The sequence below is a fragment of the Falco biarmicus genome, chromosome 5 (assembly GCF_023638135.1).
Source record: "Falco biarmicus isolate bFalBia1 chromosome 5, bFalBia1.pri, whole genome shotgun sequence".
Taxonomy (NCBI): Eukaryota; Metazoa; Chordata; class Aves; order Falconiformes; family Falconidae; genus Falco; species Falco biarmicus.
In genome coordinates, this window is record NC_079292.1 from 7,907,876 (window position 1) to 7,933,037 (window position 25,162).

General features: G+C 38.5%; 1 protein-coding gene across 3 annotated transcripts in view; it reads left to right on the top strand.

The window, feature by feature from the left end:
- The window catches only part of GRM8 (glutamate metabotropic receptor 8), a 358,440-nt gene that overhangs the window by 63,957 nt on the left and 269,321 nt on the right, over positions 1-25,162 (top strand). For all 3 annotated transcript variants that reach the window (XM_056341852.1, XM_056341851.1, XM_056341853.1), the window contains one exon: positions 5,924-6,140. In XM_056341852.1, the coding sequence (XP_056197827.1) occupies positions 5,924-6,140 (217 nt within the window). The remainder of the gene's footprint in view (positions 1-5,923; positions 6,141-25,162) is intronic.

The window sequence follows — 25,162 nt, forward strand, 5'->3', positions numbered from 1 at the left end:
GTAAATGTGACAGTGGTTTAACAAGATTCGATGGAAAGGTACACTGCATCATTTACTGCACAAAGGACAGGGTCAGACAGAACTGTCAAGGAGACTCTCCCGTTGAGTCATGAGGTTCAGAGAGGACCCCCTTGTGTTCTAAATTCCTCTCAGAGGGGAGTTTAGGTGTGGCTAGATCCAGACTTAGTCCCAGGCTTGGTCTATGGTTTATAGCTAAAGGATTGCATGTGCACAATCAATCCTTTATATCACTTAGTTAGGACTTCAAAGTTTAGCATGCTATGAGTCACTTACCGAGAATCTGTTGCAGCAAGGAATCTCTCAGCCTCACAAAGTGACCTTGAGAGGTGTCCCTGCTCAAGGGGAGATCCTGGCGTGCAGCCCGCTACCATGTGGGAAAGCTCTATGGGCTGTTTATGGAGGAAGAGAATTGACTTATAGTCATATTTGCATACTGACTGCAGAAGTTATTTTCTTTCGAACTTGGCTTGAGTTGGATTTGACCAGAGCTGTGGTTAGGTGGGAGGTTGCTCAAATAAGCCCTCTGCTACTGTGCTGTTACTTCTCCCCCTCAAACACACTTTGAGATGCATCCACCATGATCAGACACATTCATTAAAACCACTACTGCTGGTTATCACCTGAGCATTGCTATGGAAATAAAGGTCAGGACTGGGGGGGTGGGTGGGATGTCACAGTGATGGAGCACAACACCACAGTTAGTAACAAAAAAGAACATTTTTTCTCATTTGGTATAGAGTAAGATGTTATCAAGCCTCATCAGACTTTTGAATCTTGAATGGCTGCCCTGAATACTTTAACATTACTGTATTGCAGGCTGACACGTTTTTCAGAAGTGAAAGCAGACTAGGATGATCCTCTGGCTGGTGGCAATTTACAAATGTGACTAATAGCTAAAATTTAGTGACCTCAGCTCTCATCCAGCAACTGTTCAATGTCTAGGCCCTCAGGATTCATTTCATTGCTGTGAGTTTTTCGTACTCACAAAGAACTCTTTCTTGCTGTACAGAAGAGGGAATAAAAATCTTGAAAAGACAGGGCTATTAATGATTAATGATAGACATTTAAAATTCAAAAAAATCACCAAGTTGAAAACGTGTTTCCACAGTCAAATTTTACTTCTGGCACTTTTATTCCTTTGCAAGCATTATGAGTTGGTGGTAATATTCCAGTTGATACTGAGCAATCATTAACCCAAAGTTTATTGACTTGAATTTGTTAGCTCCAATTACTACTATTTTTAATATGCTACTGCTAATATTTCTCAAAAAAAAAAAAAAAAAAAAGACGGCTCAGTGATGAGAGAATGGAAAAGGGAAATAAAATGCTAGCTAATATGTTACATTTAGTAGTGATAGGACTGAGTGGGTAGCGAAAGTGAGGATGTGAGTGATTTAAGGCCATTACTCCGGGTGGCTGTACAGTGCAGTTACTGCTGTGAGTGTAACTCACAATCCGTAATGTGCAAAATTACTGGCAATTCCTTTCTCAGGGCTTTTTTCTTATGAGCTTAACTCATTTCACTGTCTGATACTCTGCTCCCAATCATGCTTTCAGCTGAAATGCTGTACAAAGGAAGATGGCATTTGAAATGGCCAGCTGATACTTTACATAGATAAACATAGCATGCGAATGGATTTTGAAAGCACAATAAAAGAAGGTTCCTGTGAACTTTGGTCCAAAAACTTGGACAGCGTGTCATTGAAGAGAAGGCATACAAAGGGCTGCCTGCTTTGGTGAAGACACTTTGCTGGAAGGCCAAACCTAGGGTCACATTTTTCCCTCTGGGCTTGGATCTCAGCACTAGACCCACCAAACAGATCCAGGGTAATGCTTCCTCAAGAATAGTCCTGGATTTGGGAGTGGGGGATGGCTTTTATTTTCAGTGTATGAGGGACTGGAGGTTGTTTACCACTTGGTTGAAACAAATGAAAGGTTAAATTAGCTGCCTTTGGCACTTAGGAAATTGGCCACACCTTCTCCATCAGGGAGTAGGAGTCTGTGCTGCAGTGATGCTTGGTGGGTATCTTGTACAGATGTTGTTCCCTCTTTGAAGTGCTGCCACAGTCATGCTTTGTGGAGAGTTAATTCTGGAAGTAACTGCTCTACTGTAATCCCTGGGGAAGGGGAGATCTTTAGAAACAGATTGTAAATCAGCTAGGAGATATATATAAAAAGATCCAGGAAAAATAAACTATTCTTGACTGCTGATTTTGGCTTGAATGTGTCTTGAAGGATTAGCTGTTCTACTAAATTATCTGCAATTCTTTTCTTTTTCTTTGTTTTTTTTTTCCTTTTTTTTTTTTTCTTTTGTGTGTGTGTTCCTTTTTAAGCCTGCAGAATTATTTCGTGATGTCAGTGACTGGGTAATAGAACGAGATGAGGCCACCACTGACTTAAATAAAAGGACTGAAGGATTTCTAGTAGTTCAGCATGCACCAGGATTAAGACCAGTACCTAACTAGAACTGGATGTTTCAAAGCGCCACTCTATAAATGCTTTGGTTTTAAACATTTGGTAGTTCAACCTTAAAAAAAGAATTAAAAGAAGGTTTCTAAGAATTCCTGTGTATAATAATTTCAGAGGTCATGTCTGTCACCCACTAGAAGTTGAAAGTTTATTAACAGATTATACATTAATGGGAAGTAGTGGCCAAACCATAGGGTAGGAAGGAATAGAAAAAATATACCAATGAACATTTAAATGTGAATGCTTTTAGCCATTGTCAGTGAATGTGACAGCTGTTGTGTGACAACTGATTCAAATGTGGTTGTATAATCCATTGTATTTTTCCCTTTTTTCCCCCAAAGAAAAGGAAATACACTATTAACTGTGCTATATAGCACTTAAATACAATGTAAATGTCACACATATTACATTTAATTTTGAAAATTTTGATTGAGAAATCTAAAATAAGAAATATAAAACCCCTTTACAGGTCTCTTTCAAAATGCAAATTTATGTCTCAGGGGGCCAGTGGAACAAAGTATAAATACAGTCTGTATTTAGGGAGTTTTAAAAACACATATTACTGAATTGATAGAGCATAACCGTTCCCTTGCTTAGGCAGCATTATGCTTTCTTTTGTAAAATGTACTTGGGGACATGTAAAATGGTTTATTAAACCTACAGTCCATATCCAGAGTTGTTACATTTCAATGTATATGTTTTTCATTCATGGATTATTGAACCACTAAATCCTAACAATTTGTCCTTGTGCCAAACAATTTGTTTGGGTCTTGTTCTGAGACTTTTCAGTGACTGTTGGAACGTACCCCAAATCCTCAAATTTGAAAGCTATTTTTCAGCCCCTGCCTATATACAAATGTATGTTTAAGTGCAGGAAGGGAAGTAAGTAAGTTTCTGTTTATTGTTGCACAAAATGCTTTCACAGAAAGAAATCCATGAGGTATTTCTGGGTGGGAGATCTGCAGTTTTGGGGAGAAAATTCTTGAATGTTAAGTGCTCTTTATAACCATGAGGGATGTATACAAAAAGAAATAAGGAAAGTAACTACATATTCCATTGCATGCACCATTATTTAGAGAGTGTCTTGCTTCCTACTTTTACTTGTCATATTGTTCTTTCATACTAGTGAAAAATTGGCATAAGTTATACAACAGCAGTGATTTAAGCCTACTAAGTGTGCCCAATGATTTCAGGGTATTGAGTTCGGTCTGTGTTTTCCTTCTGCTTTTTTACACTGTTAGAAATAACTTTAGGGAAGAAGCTGAACTACAAGGAGCTGAAAAGTAGGAAAGTTGCATCTCTTCTCTGCATTTTCCAAGGCCCCAAATAAGTGATATTCACAGTACATAAAATATGGCTATTGATCTGAAACATCTCGTTGCTGTGGTTGAACCAGCAACTCTCCTACAAACATATACTGAGGATTTGTTATTCATCTCATGCCTGAAGAGAAACAGGAATGGAGAAAGTTAATGGATATGACTGTGGTCCAGGCTTCAAGATTTTCAATGACAAAGTATCCATCTGAAAGATCTCTTACTGGTGTTGATTTTTGTGAACATTATTGATGTGATGAAATAACTTTCAGCAAAGCAACAATGCCATAGTGTTTGTGAAATGGCACATTGAGAAGTAAAATGAGAAAAAAATCACAGAGGTTGTCTATTTTTTTCTATCTGGAAAATGACTGGTTTAGACATTAACATGGCAAATTTAGAAAGAGAATTGTATGTATGTGCTCTAAACGCACGCAATTGTGTTATTAGAGGCCAAAATCTCTTGCCTGTAAAGAGATAAAGATGTTTCAAACATTTCCTGAAAGAAAGGGAATTTATACAAAGCAAGTTTTGTAAGGTCAATTTATTCTTTAGTTTTACTTGGTGGGTCTTTGCTGTGTTAGAATACTGATTTCTGTGAGATATAACCTTTAGTTTATATTTTCTGACATCCTCCCTTTCCTTTTTTTCTTTTGTCTTTGGTTATTACAACATTTCAGATTAAATAATCTGAGGCATTTCCATGAGTAGAGGATTTCTTAAAAAAGAATATAGCCAAGACATATAAGAGTTTGCTTCTGACTGAGAAATGATTTTGCCATCCCTTAGGCTATAAACTGTTTTTTGAGGCTGTAAGGGTATACACTGTTTCTGCAGGTATGGTTAATGACCAGACTTTTTGAATCCTTTATGTTTGCCTCAAATCCCTTTTTTAGTTTGTGCTGATGAAAGCATTGTACAGGACCTAAGAGTTGCACTGAAACCTTCTACTATAGCGTCTGATGTGACAGTGAGCATTTACCAGATCACTTGTTATTGGTGTCTGCTACATTCAGCTCTCAACAGAATCAGTTTAGGAACTCTGCTCAGATTGCTTTCTTGAAGTCTATTCCGTGTTTTGTAGGATGTGAATTAAGCACCTATTATTAATATCAATTAGAAATGCAATGCAATATTTGCAATATCTTTCATTTCAAACTAGTGACTATTTCAACAGTTTTACTATTTTAAATGAGAATGTAATTCCCCTTTAAAGTTAGCATAAATGTTAATTAAACTTTTTTTCACCAAGACACTCTTCTGGATAATTGAATATTGCTTACAGACATTGCCAAACTGATTTTTTTAAGATGAGTTAATAGAAAATCACACTAGATTTTTTTTCCTCATAAAAATAGTAATTTTTTAAAAAAATATTTCTGTTATTTAGTAGGGATTTTTTTTGTTTGTTTCTACAAAGAATACTGAGGTGGTTTCTACAAAATTTATGATCCTTGAAAACTTTCTGCTTCTCTGTATGTAAATTGTATGCAGATAACTATTTTTTTTTTAGTTGTTTTTTAACCACCAAGCTTTTGGTATTAACTACGTCTCCATATTCTTAAATCATGCACGATACTGTATTAAAACTGGAAACTGAAAAATCTATGTTAGAGAAAGCTTGAAAAACAGCAATAAAATGGGAAAGCACACATGCATGTACATAAATAAACCAAAGACTTAAAGGGAAAGCATCATGCATTTTACTTGTCAAATGTAAGTGTAGCATTTTTAAGAATCACAGTCATCAATACTGACCTTTTAATCTGCAGTAATAGTAAGAAATCCTCCTTTTTTTTTTTCCCCTCCTTTTTTTTTTTTTTTTTTCTTCACCCATTCCTATCAGAGTCAGGATTAAAAAAGAAGTTGTTACACTTACATGTCAAGAATCATGACATCTGGAGAAAAGCCGAATGCATTATTTCTTGGTGAGAGTGTTATACAATAAGATTTGACTGACATTTTATGAAATCTGAGATGCTATTCAATCAGCTGATTTAATTAAAACAAGATATCTATTTCTGTACAATGCCTGTGCATGATCTATTTTACGCCTTTCAAACATACAAGTATATAATGTAAAAGGGTATTAGATTGGCTTGTCATTCTATTTGCAGATACCTCAAATCAGCTATGCATCTACAGCTCCAGAACTGAGTGATAACACCAGATATGACTATTTCTCTCGAGTGGTCCCACCGGACTCCTACCAAGCACAGGCCATGGTTGACATTGTGACGGCCCTCGGGTGGAACTATGTCTCAACGTTGGCTTCTGAAGGGAACTATGGAGAGAGTGGTGTGGAGGCATTCACCCAGATCTCCAGAGAAATCGGTGAGTGTATGTTTATCAGGTTTTGTATTTATAGCTGCCGGATTACAGACAATTGCTGAGCTCTGCCTAGGTCTACGCATGGACTCAACTGGAGGGGTTTATGGATGATTTTGTAGCTCATGCATCTGCCAAGGTGACAGTTCTGGCTGTAATTTAAGGAGAGTTCCCGAGAGGCAAAAAATGTATGTCTTTTGCCCCTTTTGGAAAGGGGGAGCTCCTTGACGAGTTAGGGGCAAAAAGCAACCACCAGATGAATTACAGCCAGGTTTGAGGAGGTGCGATTGATTTAGCTTAGGAAAATCATGGTCCGATGAGACCTCATTTTCCGTGTTTCAGCACTGATAAATCTAGGGATTTTAATTTTGATGAATTTGAAAAACAACCAAAAAATCTGTGAAGTACAAAGACATTCCCTTGTTGTTTTTCCTTCAGGATGTAATGTGCTATATAAATACAGGCATTATTATGAGAAGTATATTTAAGTCTCTTTGATCTTTTTTTTTTTCTTCCTTCACACTACCATAGTTATTTCTGGCCTGAAAAAGAGGCTGTTTCTCAGGAGTGATAGGTTTTGGACACCAAGGAATAAGATGATGAGTAGCAGGTTGTTTGATAGAAGGCAGAATTGTTCTTTCACTAAATGCAGTGTTAAATGACACAAAATAATAGCCTTAAAAATATATATAATATTGCAAACAGCCTTCCTGTCCTTCTTCAGAAAGCCTGGGTTAATCTACTGGATTTGACGTGCAGGGCATGTACATACAAACTCTAGTTCTTTGAAGTAAGCTGGGTGAGAAAATTTGATAATTTCTTCCATTTTCAATAGCTGCATGCAAATATAGAGATGACATCTATCCAGGAAGGTGCATGTGTGTTTCAGGTACTTATGTTTGAACCATAAAGGTTACTGATTACTTGCAACAATCTGGCAGTTAAACAAAAACCACAGGAATTCATGCCATTAAGGAACCGGCGTAAGTAATATTCTCGATGGGTTAACTAATAAATATTCTGTTTCTAGCTTGTACTCAATGCTGTCAGATCCTAGGTGACTTCATGGGAGGCCAAGGCTGACTACAACATAATGGTTTGATCTGGATTTACCAAAGGCATGAGTAATTCTTCCACAGCTTGTGTCTAAAAGAGATGCTTTATCTATTGTATCAAATACAGCTGCAAATAGACTGGTTGCCCCAGACATTCACTGAGTAGTTCATTGGCTGAAAATTACTTTTTCTTGAAGCCACCTGTAGCCCAGCTAGTTCTGCTGAGTTCTAAAAGCAAACAAATAAAATGAAGTGCTCAGGACTTTTTTACCATTTCCTGTCTCCAGAAATATGAGAGTTCTTCAGATGGGTGCAAGAACAACAGGGATTTCATTATAATCGCAATGACTTGAGTTTGTGTCAGTTGGATCTTGACTGATTCTAGAATAAGGAAATACCACTGTCATCTGATAAATAATTAATCTTAATATGATTAATTAAATACATATTATTAATAGGATTGTGAATCCAAAGCAGTTAAAATCACAAATTGGTGTCCTAAACATTACAAGACCTGTGTAATACCAAGGAGCATCTAAAGTGGTGATTTGTGGTTTGATTTATTTATTTTTTTTTTAAATTTTTATTCCCCTCCCCGTTATGACATGTTCTCTACGAGGGCACTTGGTTTTGTCAACCTCTGTGCTCATAGCAACTTACTAACTCTTGTAGGTACTAGGGACTCAAATAATTCTGAAGAAGGAAAGGAGAGGCAGGACAGACAATTCATTTTTCGTTCCTAGAAAAATGTTGCAGTAAATAATCAGGTGAATCATATGTAACCACAGGGACATGACTGATAGCCAGTACAGAATTGTCAAGAACGAATAGTATCAAAGCCATCTAATAATTTTCTTTGACAGGATAACAGCTTTATAGCTGGAGAAGAAGCACTTGATGTCATGTCTTTTGAATTTTGTAGTGTTATCTCAACTGTCGCATACAGTATTCTCCTGAGCAAATTTGGGAATTGTGATCTAGGTGAAAATATCATAGTCTGGATGCAGACCTATGTAGAAAATTTTTCCCAGAGAGTAATTAGCAATGGTTTCTGTTTAAAAGGAAGAGTGTGTTGTCTGGTATCTATGTTGGATCAGGTACTAGCCAATGTTTTGAAGTTTAGTCCAGATAGACTTGGAATGAAGGATATGTTTGTAAAATTTGGAGGTGACTTTAAGCTGGACTTGTGTAAGGACTAAGAGTGTACTGGAAGGGATTCTTAGAGCCCAAAACTGAAGATATGGTCTTAAAACATGGCATGCAATTTAAAAGACAAATGCAAGGCATTGTGCTTCAGCAAGAAAGATCTGTACAATGGTGAATACAGAAAGACTGGTCAGAAAATACTATTTCAAAAAATGATCTGAGCATGACAGTAAATTATAACCTGCTTGTGTTCCTTATGTTTTACTGGAACATGCAGATGAACATACCATCTGTAAAATAATTTGTGTAATCCTCCAATGTGCCTGGCAGTTGTGAAACCTCATTTTGACCCAGTACAGGTTTTGACCCTCGCTTCACAAAGGTGAGAGGCTCCACACTCAAGGACAAAGACAATCACAAATCTTTAAAACATGGTCTGCGAGGAGCAACTGAGCAAGGTGCTTAGTTAGTCTGAAGACAAGTTGACTAAGAAGGGAAGGTGATGGAAAATGATGTTTTTGAATAGACAAATGGCTTTTTGAACAAGGACCACTTGTTCATCCAAATGCATATACAAGCAGAAGTAATGGAATTAATCTCTAGCATGATTCTGTGTAGATTTGGAGAAAGCTCCTCTCAGTGGTTAAGATGTTAAAGCATTAGACCAGCTTGCTTGGGGACATTTTCGAGCCTCCATTCCTGAGGATCTAGGAGAATGCATTAGGCAAACACCTGCCCAGAAATTATATAAGTGTACTTAGTTCTTCCTTGGGGCTGGGATGTGGATCAGATGATTTCTTAATGTCCCTTCCAGCCTGATTCTATTATCCACTGTCCTCAGACTTTTTGCCTGAATCATAGGGCTGGAAATACTTCTAAAATGGAAAGTCTGAATAGCATCTAATTATGAGGTCTGAGACTATAGAGTCTAGGTAGGTTTATAAAAATCTTCACATTGTAAAAGACTGCACACAAACCAGCAAAACTTAACAGGTCCATGTTAAAATACTGTGTGTTAAGAGAACCTGATCAGGACATTGCTCCCCTTGTGCTGCTGGCATACAAATGCGTAGGACAGCTCAGCTCCTTTCTGAGTACTTTACATCCTATTTAAGATAAGTAACCAGCAACTGGAACCAAAGTAAATGTTAAGATAAGCACAATGGAAAGCAATAAATTTGAGGAAAGGATGTGAAAGAAATTGATGTACTCATTTCTGAAAAATGTTCAGTGAGTGAGAGGATGTGTGAGAGCAGTTTTGAAAATAAAAATAGGAAAGCTTGGTTCTGGGGATTTTTTGTTTGTTTCTTTAAAATTTCCTCCAGTCAGTTAAGAAAGGGGTAGGGTTTAAAATATTTTCAAAATAGAGATGAAGTTAATGTACTTATAATTTCAGGTACTTATTTGTCATGAACTTGACTCTTTACCTCCGATTTCTGGTTTCATTTGTCCTCTGTTCAACTTCTATTTCTTCATCAGTAAGAGAAGCAGAAAGGAAGGAACAGGCTCCCAAATGAAATGTGGAATACTGAAAAGGTCAAAGATGTGCCACCCTGACATGTCATGGAGTATATTACATATCAAAATCTGCTCTTATTTTAATGACAAAGATCCTGTCCGGGACAAAGCATAGCTGGAAATTAAATGTTTTACATGACAATGATTGTAAGGAGAATAGGGAGTAGTACTTGGAATAACATATTCTTCCATGCATTATTGTTTGAAGACAACGATTAAATTTAGAGAATTTTCTGCTCCCATTACAACATTAATCAATGATATAACTATAATAATTTTGGCATCATGATCAAATCTTATTGGTATATTGGCCAAATAAATGAGTATACACAATGATTATGCATAACAGTTTAAGCATTAAACTGAGAGAAACTTGACTTACTGAGAGAAACTAAAAAGAGGAACAGAAGGAAGCACATTTTACCAAGTTCTCATTGAACTGTCATGCTGAATATTGCCCTTTTATTTACTTCACTGTCAATGATGTTTGACAAAATAAGTGTTGGAAAGTCTCTAATCTCACTTTCTTTTAATGGTTCATTCCCCTTGCTTTTAGATACCAAATGAATTTACCATCAGTGAGAAAATCATGGGACCCTTTTCACTTTTTTACAGAATACAAAAAAATCTAGTTCAGAAAAATATCTTTGAGGTCACAATACTTGTTTCATTAGTGCAATGTTTATACTGGAAAGTGTAACAAATCCGCAAATAATATATGAAATGCTACACAACAGATTTTATCCCCAGTAGTGGTAAATGAAAAATTGACACAAGCACTGATGGGTACTGGCAGTGAAATGTTTATGAAATATCAGAAGAGGAGATAAAAATGGTAAAGGCAGGGAATTTTAGCTGATCATTAAGAATAGGTGAGGAACTTCATCACTGCTTGCCCCTTTTTGCTTGTAAGTCAGTTTTGCATGTCTTGCCAGAGGTGTTAAGAGGACAGCAAAAAGGATTTAGGACCAGATCTTTGACTGAGCCAAAATGACATAACTTTGAAGTAGCTTTACCTCAGAAGAGAACAGTGTACTTACTATCAGTGTGCACCGTTGAATGCTTGTTTTCAGGAACAGAGTTTTGTAGTTTCACCTCCTCCCTTTATCCTGGGAGTTGCCATTATTAGCATTTTTCTGAGAAGGGACTGCAGTTCCTTCATAATATTTTACCATTATAGTCACATTGATAACTATGTATCTAATTATAATGAAGACATATACTGAATGAAAGCTACAGTAGCTTTATTTAAATTGTTTCAGACTTCAACATAGCTAGGTATATGTTGTTTAGATACAAATGGTTTGTGGCATTTCTTTGTCATAGTTCTTAAGTCATCTTTTTTGTCAGGTTTTTTTTGTGTTTCAACAGTTGTGTGTTTTATCTTTGCTTTTCTCCAAATTATTGGACTATTTCATAGCTTTCATATCTTTTGGACATCTAAATCTTTCAATGGATAGAGTGAAAGTTTAGCAGGATGTGGGGAGGAAGGGCTGAGCAGTAAAATAAAACTTAAGGGTCTGTAGCCTTTCCATTTAAAACATTTATTTATAATTTAGAAATAAATAAAATAGATTGGTGTTAAGATTAATTCAATTCATGTTTCCTGCAGTAATCTTTGTATACCCTTGGTATAAAACTAAAGCTTTTTATATCTTATTAAGTAAGCTGATGATATACTTTCTTTTTTTGCCCCCCCCTTGACAATGTTATTTTATAGAAGATTAAAAAATCTTGCAACATGAAGACTGAAGAAATGCAATACATGAAATGTAACCTTTTTCCCAGAGATATTTCCACTTTAAAGACCGGTTTCAAGCTTAACAAATTAATTTTCACAACTAATAATATTCTAACATGCCCTCACAAAGGAGAAACTGTTTAATTAAATTTTGTTTTTCTTTTATATTTATGCAGCTGAACTTTATTGATAACGCTGTATTTCAAGCTGCAAGCTGTAATTAATAATAACACTGTATAATTGGCTACAGGAGCTTCAAAGTAATGTTTGAAAAATTACAGAATCAGATGGTAGGTGTATTAATATTGCAAAAGCTTGAAAATTGTACCAGCAGTTTTTAAAATTTGTACCAATTAATACCTGATAAAGAACAGTGTAATTTTTAGGGATTTATAATGAAGGGCCATTTTAATTTCTCTCAGTGGAGCTAGTCAATATAGTATTCCTCAGCTTTAATGATGTGGTTTTTTTCTCTGTAGTTTTAGGGAGCTATCTCGGAGCACTAAGCATACTTTCCTGGTATGCTCTCTGACCCTTTAGTGGTTGTTGAAAGAGGGACTTTATCTCTAATAGCTCTTGAGGGGTTTCTTCTTTAGTCAGTTCGTTGATGCACTTTTTAAACCTCCTGTAGAAAGCTCACTAGCTACAGTGGAGGGAGGGAAAAAAAGGCAGAAAGCTTCTGTAGAACTGTTTTGTACCTGCCCCAAAGAGTATATACCCTGCAATGGGTTGCATTGACAAAAGTTACAAAGCCAACCTTGCCTCCTTAACCAGTGCAGATTCACTGACAAGCTTGAAAGAGTTGCGTTCTGTTCAGATTACTTACTCTTGTGGCTCATTGAAGCAATAAGATTCCCCATAGGGGTATTTTTAAGGTACTAGGACAAAAAATGTCAGAAACAGTTACAAAGAAGCCTAAGTAATTTACAAACAATATAATTTTTTCATGGATTTTTTAAGCAATGTTGTCACATCTTTGAAACCATCATTATAATTTAATACTTATGGAGAAAACTAAGTAGCTATGAGAGTTGACAAAGGGAGTTCTAGGGAGGCTTTAGTCTAGACATAGGGAGAGATATCATCACTTTGCTACAAGGGATATGCTTGTATGCTAAACACTTCAACTTGTTCCCGTATTTGTACAAATTATTTTTATTTCACAGGAGGCAATTTGCAGTTTGATTCTGGAAAGAAGTCCTGGGCAAGAAATAGGGACTTCTGCATGTGCTTGAAACTGATAGTAGTCAGTGAATACTTCCCTGAATCTCATGGGGTTTAGCAAAGGATGAAGTGAACAGGAAAATCTCTGAGGCTACCAACAAGGCTTGGAGTAGGAAAACCTTGTGCTGCCTTCTTTTACCCACTAATATTTATTGTCTCATGCCAGCTGGGGTGTGAACTGTGGTGAGGATTGAGTTTGTTAGCTATTTTTATATGGTACAGTTACCAAATTGCTGCAATAATTAATCTCTTCAGAGTCTGAATCTGATTTCATTTTGCTTATAGCCAGTTCTTGGAGAGCTGAAACAAGCTCAGAGCAAGGACCAATATGTTCCCTCAGTAATATCTACTGGGGTGAATTTAGAACATTTAGAAAACTCTCAAAAATAAATGTTAAAAGCTCATTATAATATGGAGGACCTCTGCACCTTTATGCGTATACTTGCATATTTAATTTATTCCTATAGGTACTAAAGAAGTTATTGGACTATCTTTTTTTCTTTTTACTTCACGTGAATACCAAGATATTGGCTGTGAGCACAGATATAAAGAATATTAAAAATTGCCAGGAAACAAGGATGTATTTTGGCAGTGCTTAGTGCAATGGATTTTTTGTAGAACCTTTTAACTTAGTCATGATATCTAGTTCAAAAATTTTAAATGTAAAAATGTAAATAAAATTATAAATGGGTTGATGCTACTTTTAAGAAAGCAATCATCAGATTAAAAGCACACTTTTGTTGAAATACAGTGTGTGGTGTTCATAATGAATATGCATTTTCATGAAGTGTTTTTTTAAATGTGGAGCTCTTTGCAGTGGTGGTTGGGGATTAGTTTCAGTGTCTATGAACTGAAGTCAGTAGTTTAAGGGAAACAACTTCAAATAAGATGTAAGGTGTACTTTTTAATATTAGATGTAAATAAGCATTTAAGAATACTGAGAGTTACTGGTATATTTATTTGAGGTTTAAATCATTAAAAGAAAACTTTTAAAAGGAAGTTCACTACAAAATGTTGGGCCAAATTTAGAAATCACTGCTTAAACTGTAGTTTATGCTGTGCTTGAGACTTCAATGATTATAAAGGTGCTTTATGGACATGTAAACTGTTATTCATATTTCTGAAACAAAAGGTAGGATAAACATATAGGTATTAATGTACCAGCAGATCATTGTGATGACAGAAGTGAAATTTCTCAAGTGCTGCTGTTCTGTGTATTAGTATGTAGTACTATTGAGCCTGTAGCTTCTCTTAGATTCTGTGACTCTCTTCTGCTAGTAGGTGTCCCAGAACAATTAATTCACACATAACAAAAAACCTTCTGTGAAGCAAACTTAGGAAATGTCTGAATCAAAATGTAGCCATTCTAGTAGCTTATGACCAAATTTCACACAATCCCATTAACAGGAAGTGGATTTTAACAGAATTAATCCCAGTGGATATTATTTTTGTAAGTGAAAGTATTTGTAAAGGGGATACTAGAAGGGAAAAACATCAAGGGCATGCAATACGATTTGCAGTCTGAATAAAGCTGCCCATGTCTGGGTTCTGCATTATGATTTTACTGTGGTGCAAGACAGAGGAGAATGATGGGAACTACTTTGACAGCTTATTTTCCATGTTGGTTGTGCTTAAAGTCTTTAAAAATAATAATAATATATAAATCTGTCAATAATAACACCCCAAACTTCACAGCTTCTGCAATGATTGAGATTTTTTTCCTCCTTTATCAAGAGCTGACTAAAAGCTCCTTTATCCTTTATCTTTTTTTGATAAACTTCTCTTATTGCCACTTTTGCAGAAAGCTTGTTTTCATGAAAGATTCAGTACAGCACCTTTTGTACTGCACTTTATGTGTGAGTCCAACTTGAATCAGGGATTGAATATGTAGACCACAGCATAGCTTTGATCAGAGTCTGTGTGGGTGAACTTTTCCAACATAACATTTAATGGTTTTGCTTTACCATCATGCACAGACTTTTGTAAGGAAAGCCTATATTTAAGGACACTATCTGAGCAAAAGTGACAGCAAGGAGCATGGTGACATGGGTTTCGGCTGTATTTTTGTTAACAGGTTAAAGGGTTCACAGTTTTTGAATTGTAATCTTGGTTGTTCTTCACTGATCTAGACTCAGTAGTCTCATTCACATTAAGAAGTTGCACTTGGTAAAGAGAAGTTCCTGGCTCGTCAGTTTGCTGAGAAAATTGCATTTTTCTGTCTGTATGTTGTTTTGTTTTGAAATGGTTTCTAGTAGTTTTAAACACTTAGCATTTTTGCGGCTTTGCTTTCTACCTGGAGAACTGTCCTCTTAAAAATCATGTGTGAGAAATGCCTTATGATAGAATATTAGCAATATGCTCTCAGTATCAGCTCTTTCATGATCTGTGGCTGCAGTTTAAACAAGGAAGCACTGGAACTGTCAGACTGAGTCAGACACTGCCAGTCAATATCTTATCTCCAGCAGCGTCCTCAACTACATGGAAGAGTAGCATACCAAAATCTTACTTAACGGTCACTAGTAGAATTGCCTATCCAAGAATCATTCTGTAACCCTAGGTATTTAGTGGTGGATGCTTTGATTTCCCGAAGCATGAAAATTTATATCCACTATAATTTCTTCTTGTTATCATTTTAACCTCTCTCATTGAATGTCCACTTGTTTTGGTGTTATGACAGCTTGGGAAGGCTAAGGTCTGTTTGACATATCTTGTCAGATTTAATTTCAAAGACAACAACAAGGGCTTCTTCAAGTACAGCAGTAGGAAGAGGATAACTAGGGAAAATGTGGGCCCGCTGCTGAATGAGGTGGATGCCCTGGTGACGAAGGATACAGAGAAGGCACAGTTACTGAATGCCTTTGCTTCAGTCTTTACTGCCAAGGCTCACCCTCAGGAATTCTAGACCCTGGAGGCAAGAGAGAAAGTCTGGAGAAAGGAATAATTTCCCTTGATTGAGGATATTGGGTTAGAGTTCATTTAGGCAAACCTGACACCCACAAATCCATATGCCCTGATGGGATACACTCCTGAGTGCTGAGAGAGCTGGCAGATGTTATTGCTAAGCCACTTTCCATCATCTTTGAAAGGTCATGGAGAACATGAGAGGTGCCTGAGAGCTGGAGAAAGGCCTAGGACATTCTAGTCCTCAAAAAGGGCAAGAAAGACCGCTTGGGACACTACAGGCCAGTCAGCTTCACCCCCATCCCTGGAAAGGTGATGGAACAGCTCATCCTGGAGGTCATCTTGAAGCATATGGAGGAGGAGAAGAAGGTCATCAGGAGTAGTCAACATGGATTCACCAAAGGGAAATCATGCCTGACTATAGATGAATGAAGGCAGTGGATTGATTAGCATTGATAACATGCAGCTGTGGCCTTGTCTTGACCTCAGTGGGTTGATTGACATGGATGATGTCCAGCTGTAGCTCGTTCCCACTAAGTAGTTAAATAGCCCTGAGGGTTGTAAGAGAGGGGGTTGGATAGAGGAGGAGCAGTGTGGTCTGACCTCTGGAGGAAGAGCACAGACAGTAGAATCTGACCTATGGTAAAAGCCTTGTTGCAGCCTCCTAGTTTGTTTGTGCTGCAACAATTGGTACCCTGTGTGAGGCTGACTGAGTTGGAGTCTGAGTACATCACCTGACCAACCTGATAGCCTTTTATGATGGAATGACTGGCTGGGTAGGCAAGGGGAGAGCAGTGGATGTTGTCTACCTTGACCTCAGCAAGGCTTTTCACACTGTCTCCCATAACCTCCTCACAGGTAAGCTCAGGCAGCGTGGGTTAGATGAGTGGGCAGTGCGGTGGGCTGAGAACTGGCTGAATGGCAGAGCTCAGAGGTTGTGATCAGCAGCCCAGAGTCCAGCTGGAGGCCTGGAGATGGTGTTCCCCAGGGGTCAGTGCTGGGTCCAGTCCTGCCCAGCCTTTCCCTCGGTGCCCTGGATGAGGGGACAGAGGCACCCTCAGCAGTTTGCTGGTGATACAGAACCGGGAGGAGCGGCTGATCCCCCAGGAGGCCGCGCTGCCATTCAGCCAGGCCTGGACAGGCCGGAGAGCTGGGTGGAGAGGGACCTGGTGGAGTTCAACAAAGGCCCGTGTGGGGTCCTGCACCTGTAACCCCAGCACCAGCACGGGCCAGGGGTGACCTGCTGGGGGGCAGCTCTGCGGGGAAGGGACTGGGAGTGCTGGTGGGCGGCCAGTTGCCCATGGGCCAGCGGTGTGCCCTGGTGGCCAGGAAGGCCAGTGGGATCCTGGGGGCATTAGGAGGATCATGGCCAGCAGGTCGAGGGAGGTGATCCTGCCCCTCTGCTCTGCCCTGGTGAGGCCACATCTGGAGCGCTGTGTCCAGTGCTGGGCTCCCCAGTTCAAGGGAGACAGGGAACTACTGGAGAGGGCCCAGCGGAGGCTACAGGGATGGTGAGGGGACTGGAGCATCTCCCCTGTGAGGGAAGGCTGAGGGAGCTGGGCCTGTGTAGCCTGGGGAAGAGACGGCTGAGGGGGGATCTTGTCAATGCCTACAAATATCCTTAAGGGAGAGTGTCAGGAGGATGGGGCCAGGCTCTTTTCAGTGCTGGCCAGTGACAGGGCAAGGGGCACTGGGCACAAACTGCCACACAAGAATTTCCTTCTGAATGTGAGGAAAAACTTCTTTACCTTGAGGGTGGCAGAGCACTGGGACAGGCTGCCCAGAGAGGCTGTGGAGTCTCCTTCCCTGGAGACATTCAAAGCCCACCTGGACATGTCTCTGGGTGAACCTGTTTTAGCAGGGGGTTGGACTAGATGATCTACAGAGGTCCCTTCCAACACTAACCGTTCTGTGATCCTGTGAATGGGATGCAGGAGAATGCAGTTAAGCTCCTTCATAACGTGCTTTCCTACTTACCTAACTCTGGATTAGAAGATATGAAGTAATTGCAGTTTAATAGATTTTGTTGTCGATGTCTGTATCCCTTATTACATTTATATCTCTGTTAAGCTGTGTAGCCATGACTGAACGCTCCAAGTAAAGCCTTACTGTTGATCTATGTGGTGTCATTGTAATGTCATTTTTATTCTCAGTCCCATTCTTTATAGATCCTGGCAAATTGTAAGCTTTTTCTGTTGGCTGCTGGGTATCAAGCAAATTATTTCCAAAAGCTATTGGTTGTGACTATTAAGGTATATTAACAAATGGCTACAGTTGATTTAGAACTTGATGTGTCTGAACAATTCCAGGTATTCCTGCGCTCCCTTGCATTTGTCAATAGTCAATATTTTTTCTATGATAGCCTTGTTTATTTAGTCTTGTGAATACTCTTTCCTCTTCCTCCCTTTGCTTACTTCAAATAATTGTATACTGTCTTCAAATTTTCCAATCTTTCTGCTCAATATTCTCTAGCTCCCTTTTTTTGAAGAGCATTGTGTTATATAAACCAAGTTTTAGCAGGCAGCTAGAGCAGTGTTTGTTAGACTTTTCCAGTGCTGAATTTTTAGTGTTTCGACTCATTGGTTTTGATCCTTAGCAGTCCCTTCCCTCTTCCCAACCCCCAGTTTCTGCCTACTGCTCCCAAGTTCCTAAAATCTTTCTTCTAAAACCTTCAAACTCTGTTATGAACTTTAATATTCTATGTGCAAGGCTGATACATTGGTTTTGGTAGTAACTGTTACTTTCTGTATAAGTACTGATACTAACAGGATGCAGAAAGATTTGAACTTACCTTATAAATGTATCTTGTATAACTGTATGGCCCTCCTGAATGCATTTATTCTTCAGGGTGCTTTAAATTCATGCATTTCCCTGTTACGCAGGATCATACTGTGTTACTGAGCCAGCAGTGCTGGTAGTTTGAGGGTGAAGGTTAGTAACTTTCAACATCCGCCAAGCTGAATTCTTGTTATCATCCATTAAAGCCACTTACTCAGTCACATAGAAAGCCCATATAACAGGGAACTAAAGTCTTTCAAGTACCAGGTTAGCCCTACGTGAAACTTGGAATTTCTCTTTCTTTAGAACTTTTGACAACTGACAGTTATGTTATGAATTGAGATAGAGGGAAATTGCATTACATTTTTGTACAAACTTATGTATTACAGTTCAGCTGAAACATGTTTTATTCAGATTTCAGTATAATTTTATTTTTTAAAATCTGTAAAATGAAACAAAAATGAGTGTTTCATCTGATGGCTTTGCAATTATGTCTGCTGATATTTAAATTTAAAAGAAAAAAAAAACCAACCCTGAAACTTTGTTTTCAAGATTTTAATCAATTTTTTGCTAAATGGTAATATCAGGAAAAATAATCATAAAGATTAATGCTACCCAAGAATCACCTTTATTTCCATACTTAGGACAAATTCTGTTAATAAATAGCTTATGTATGTGATACATGATGTAGTTTTCTGGGCAGATCTAGAAAGTTGTTAAAGCAGAGGGTGGTTTATTTTTGATTCTCTGAAGAGGAAGCAAAGCAAGAAAATAACTATTCATCATTTTGCACGCTTACGTAACATGATATGTGACTTTATGCACATTACATTATGTACTGTGCTGTGACATATATGACTATATCCTCATAGGATATACACATTGTCAAGTCTTAGTCTCTTAAGGCATCATGGCAGATGTTCTCATTTTATTTGTGACTTTCCCTACTTGTTCTAATCTTTCCTCCTTCCTACCCCCAATACAGAAGTATCCAGGACCTACATGAGAAACAACAGCTTGCAGTTGTCACTGACTGCTATTTTTAATATGCTATGCTAATACAAGGCAGGAGCTTTGCTCAGCTGCATCATGTAGAAGAGCTGAATGAGTTGAATATTACAATGCTGACAGTGTTCTTGCAAGGTTGCAAGCTAAGAATGTCTGATTGGAAATGTCAAAGTGACATTCTTATCTTAGTTTTTTTTATTTTCTTTCTTTTGTTGAAGGGCAGGGGACCATATTGTGCTCTGAGTTACAGTAAGCGCACATTTACTGTTAAACTTGCAGTGAGGTAGGTAGCTTGGCAGTTACAGCTTGCTCTCGGATGCTTGCATGAGTCTGCATACGTTCAGAGTGGGATAACCCTTGCAGTCACCTAGAAATAATTTCTTCAATTCCGCTACCTAATGAACTGTCCACAGAGCTCCAAAGAATTCTATTCAATGACTAGAGTATTAAAAAAACTTACTATTACTCATTCCAGAAAAAAACAGGCATATGTGTATGCTTCACTAATAGTTGGAAAGACTCCTACATTGAATTTTTTCCTGTTAGAAATGCATGATTTTTATGCAAATTGAAAGCTGTGATACCACCACTTTAAAATGGGATGGCATAAATATGCATATTGTGAAACCTTACAGATTATCACTGGAATAGGTTGGCTAGAGCAGTTGTGGCTGCCCCATCCCTGGAAGTGTTCAAGGCCAGGCTGGATGGGGCTTGGAGCAACCTGGTCTAGTGGGAGGTGTCCCTGTCTGTGGCAGGGGGGTTGGAACTAGGTGATCTTTAAGGTTCCTTCTAGCTCAAACCATTCTATGATTCTAAAAAAGTTGGTTTTTTTTTTTTTTTACTAGAAAACAAACTGTTTCTTAAGTCAAAACTCTGTCCTCTCAATGACTTTCTATGATGGGGAAGTGTTGCTTGTTTCTCTACTTTTTAGCACTTTTCAATACAGAATGATTAAGGTTTTTTCATCACTTTTTAGAAGAAACTGAATTAGAATACATTGTTTTAAATGCTGAAATTCTAACAAAAATGTCAGTCTCTTTAACATTGTTAATTAAACCAAGCTACTTTGACTAGACAATTAATTAAGAATGAGTTACAAACTAATACCCTAGAGTAGCAGAGGTGTCATGCATCATGCAGATAAATCCCTGTGTGCTTCTGTGGCTGTATGCATCCAGAAAACTTCCTGCTATGTGCATACTAAGCGTACTATACAATAGTATACAGATATGCAGAGTAGCCTTCATATGCCTTCATAAGTCAGCTTCTCCTTTAGCTGTTTGCCAAAATGCTGTGATTTGCCATAGAGGAACAAAACTTCAAAACCCCTGCAAACACAAGAAAAAGGCAGATGTAGATTTTGAAATTGAAAACGGAGTCCATTGAAGCGCACGCACCTATGGAATTTGTAAACATTTTGAGAGGGAAAGGCTAAGAAAAACAAAACTATCCCAACATCTCAATGATTCCTACAAGCTTTTATGCTGGTAACACTTAATTACCATTAAACGATCCGCAGCATTTGCAGGATGTCATTTATCCCACGAATGTAAATGCTCTCCAAATTAAGAACAACCACATGTGTTTTCAGGAATACTAAGTCAAGAACTCATTTCTGTCAAAAATGTCTGAATTAAATTTGCAGTGAAGTTTATTTTTGTAGGCATTCTTATTTTCCTCTTTATTTGTTTTCTTTTATTTTTGGGATGTGTGTGTCTTTGTATTTATCTTCTGTGTGGCCTACTCCCTGTAAAACAGCATGCACATCCCAGGACATCTAAGAGAGTCTATAATCTTTGAAAGAATACAGCTGCCCATAGAGGCAGCTTTCCTAGAAAGGCCTCAGTAGGATGAGAGAAAATGTTGTTGTGCGGTCCCAGGAAAGAAATAACCTCAATTTTTTTTAAAGTTTTTGCTGAAGTTTTGGCATAAGAAAGCAGGCTTTCATGGTAGAACGAGAGGTTGTATAACTCAACAGACCCTGCCCAGGTCTCCAGTGCTGTCCCTGCTGCATATAATAACTTTTTAGAATTTCCCATGGATGACAGGAAAAAAGGACAAATCTGCAAAAGAGAGACCTTATTTACTACTATGTTCAGATACTACCCAGAAGAGGGCAGTACTTTTATGTACACTCTAGCAGGTGTATTGTAATGTATTTTGCTAGCATATTGGATTTGCTGTGAGATGCATTACAACATTTGCTAAGGCCAGTAAATTGAGTGATACGATTATAAGTATTTTACCCAACATGTTAATGCACTTAATGAAGTGCAGATAATCGCACTGCTCAATTTATAAGAATTGTCAAACCTCATAATTACTTCCATTATATTGTAGTATTTTATGGATTAAATCCTTTCAGAGCTTATTCAGGAGGTAGAAATATTATTTCATTTCAGTTAAATTATTTTCATTGGTTAATGTTAGGGATTTTTTTCCAGAATCATTTGGTTTGTAACGTGTAATGTCCCTTTCACAAACCCGAGATGTTGAAGCCAACCTGAAGATATTCTTCCTGTTGCTAAAACACATACAAAATGTAATTTTGTTAAAATTTTTTCTTCCCTTCAAGTGCCAAGAATTTGGTTTAAAACTAAAAAAAGTAGTCTACAGAATGGTATTGGTGGCACTAGTTTTTACAGACTTAGTTATGGACCTCTTATTAAAGTTAATGGGCATTTTGTGATTAAATCCCTTCATTTTTTTGATATATTATCAGATGTACATGAGTTAGCAGTGATGTCTGTACAGAGGCTTTTAAAATCATGGGACTCTGAAGATTATTTTCTTCCAATGTGGACATTGGTAGAGTCTGAGCACAGTGGTGGGGCATGTGTGTGCGTATGAAGATTTCAGATGATGGCAAGTGTTCAATTCAGATGCAGAATGACTTCCCAATTAGAAAGTAATGGTAATGGTCAGGGTTTTACAGTAATGCCCATGAGATGATAAGATTCATTAACTAAGGTCAGTTTAACTGGAGTTGTCTTAGCTGTCTGTCTTTCTGTGATAAACTATTACAAAGGAGACAGTTTTCTGAAAGAAGGACATTTGGATGTGTTCAGGAAATGTCTTGGTGGTGGAATGGCATCAATTCCCATACGTGCACTTGCCACAGGCATCACAAGCTTGTGACAAGCCCCTCTGGGCTACCTGCACCTCGGGTCCCTCTCAGGCGGAGCTGTGAAAGGCATTCAGAGACTTCTGTGGTGGGTAGAGAGCTGCCTTCTGTTTTCTTCTAAATAACTATTTTTGGCCATTTGTTATTTCAGTTGTTATACAGGCATTGAAAAACTTGTACAAGAGAGAGATTATCTACAGGTTTAAAAGGTGAAATACGTAGTTTCTAAATACTTTTTTCCCCTAGTTCTATTACAGAGAGTGTACACAGAAAAAAAACCCCACGGAAAATGAAAAATCAAAGAAAGGGAAGAAAGAACATAAAGGGGAAAAATGCTAAGTGGATTTCTTCTGTTATCTATCAGACTTTGGTTTACATTGAATACAGCCACTGTAGGTTTATGAAAGCCAGGTCCTGATTCATGAACCTGGTCTTCTATGACAAGATGACCTGTCTAGTGGATGAGGGAAAGGCAGTGGATGTTGTCTGCCTGGACCTTGGTAAAGCCTTTGACACTATTTCCCACAGCATTCTCCTGGAGAAACTGGCTGCTCATGGCTTGGATGAGTGTAGCCTTCATGGGGTAAATAACTGGCCAAATGGCTGGTCCCAGAGAGTGGTGGTCAATGGAGTTACATCCAGTTGGTGGCCGGTCACAAGTGCTGTTCCCCAGGGCTCAGTGTTGGGGCCAGCCCTGTTTAACATCTTTATCAATGATTTGGGCGGGGGGATCAAGTGCATCCTCAATGAGTTTGCAGATGACACCAAGTTGGGCAGGAGTGTTGATCTGCTTGAGGATAGGAAGGCTCTGCAGAGGGATCTGGGCAGGCTGCGTCCATGGGTGGAGGCCAAGTGTATGAGATTCGACAAGGCTCAGTGCTGGATCCTGCACTTGGATCACAGCAACCCCACACAACGCTACAGGCTTGGGGAAGAGTGGCTGGAAAGCTGCCTGGCAGAAAAGAACCTGGGGGTGTCCATCAACAGCCAGCTGAACATGAGCCAGCAGTGTGCCCAGGTGGCCCAGAAGGCCAACAGCGTCCTGGCTTGTATTCAGAGATAGTGTGGCCAGCAGGACCAGGGAAGTGATTGTCCCCCTGTATTGGGCAATGGTGAGGCTGCACTTCAAACCCTGTGTTCAGCTCTGGGCCCCTCACTGCAAGAGGGACACAGAGGGGCTGCAGCGTGTCCAGAGAAACGCAGTGAAGCTTGTGAAGGGTCTGGAGCATGAGTCTTACAAAAAGCATCTGAAAGAACTTGGGTTGTTTTGTCTGGAGAGGGGGAGACTCGGGGGAACCTTACTGCTACCTGAAAGGAGGTTGTAGACAGGTGGGGGTAGGTCTGTTCCAGATAATTAGTGACAGGACAAGAGGAAACAGCCTCAAGTTGTGCCAGGGGAGGTCTAGATTGGATATTAGGAAACATTTCTTCACTGAAAGGGTGGTGAACCCCATGAACAGGCTGCCCAGGGAGGTGGTGGAATCACCATCCCTGGAAGTGTTTAAAAAACATGTAGATGTGGTGCTTGGGGGTGTGGTTTAGTGGTCGATTTGGCAGTGCTGGATTAATGGTTGGACTTGATAGTCTTAAAGGTCTTTTTCAGCCTATATGATTTTATGTTTGTATTATTATGTTCCGCTTAATAAAGTACTTAACAAAATATAGTCATCTTTTCTTAGGGAGAAAGGCAGTGCAATATTCTGCTGAACCAGAGAAGTAAGCCCCTGAATTTTTCTCAGTTTGATTTAATTTATTCATGGAAAGGAAAACAAAAGAAGTTTCAAGAACGAACCTTGATCAGCTTCTAAAAGAGACAGTTCAGCGTGTTTGCTTGAGACAGCACGGGATCTGACTGAGAAACTCGGATGATGTCTTTGCATGTTGTGTTGTCCTTAGGCTTTGCTCAGGGTCTGGGGACGCAATGGTTGTGCATGCTCCAAGCTTGAGAGCTGAGATTGGCTTCCATGTGCCCCATCAGATCACCTTTCCTTGCTCAAGCTGTATTCAACTTTCAGATATTCTCATTTATGACTCTGTGATTTTATTCTATCTTAAATAGATTTATCCAAATGAAATCGCACGTCTTTAGTAAATGTTCCTTTTGGTGATGAACAAAATCCTCATGCTCTAGTTCACTCTGTCTTAACAGAAATTAAATATATCCACAAATACTGTTTTTTCATTCCGGTTATGAGATATAATTTTCAAATACAACTAAGAATGCAGACCTAGCTTGGAGAGTGTATTCTATACTTAGTCACTTTTTCAATTAGAAGTTTCCTATTGAAACAATTGTAGTTTTGTTGACCATAGGGCAGATCAGATTTCATCTCGGTGACTGCTTTTGTGGACTTTTGGTTAATTAACTAAAGAATCAGAACATAGACAATAAATAGGTTTATGTAATACCAAATATTCACCTCTGCAAGTGAGCTCAAATCTTATTTATTGGTGCAAAAAAGCTTTTTTTGCCTCCAAACTTCCTGTCAGGAGGGGTTCCAATATTACAGGATCTTCACAATTTACCATT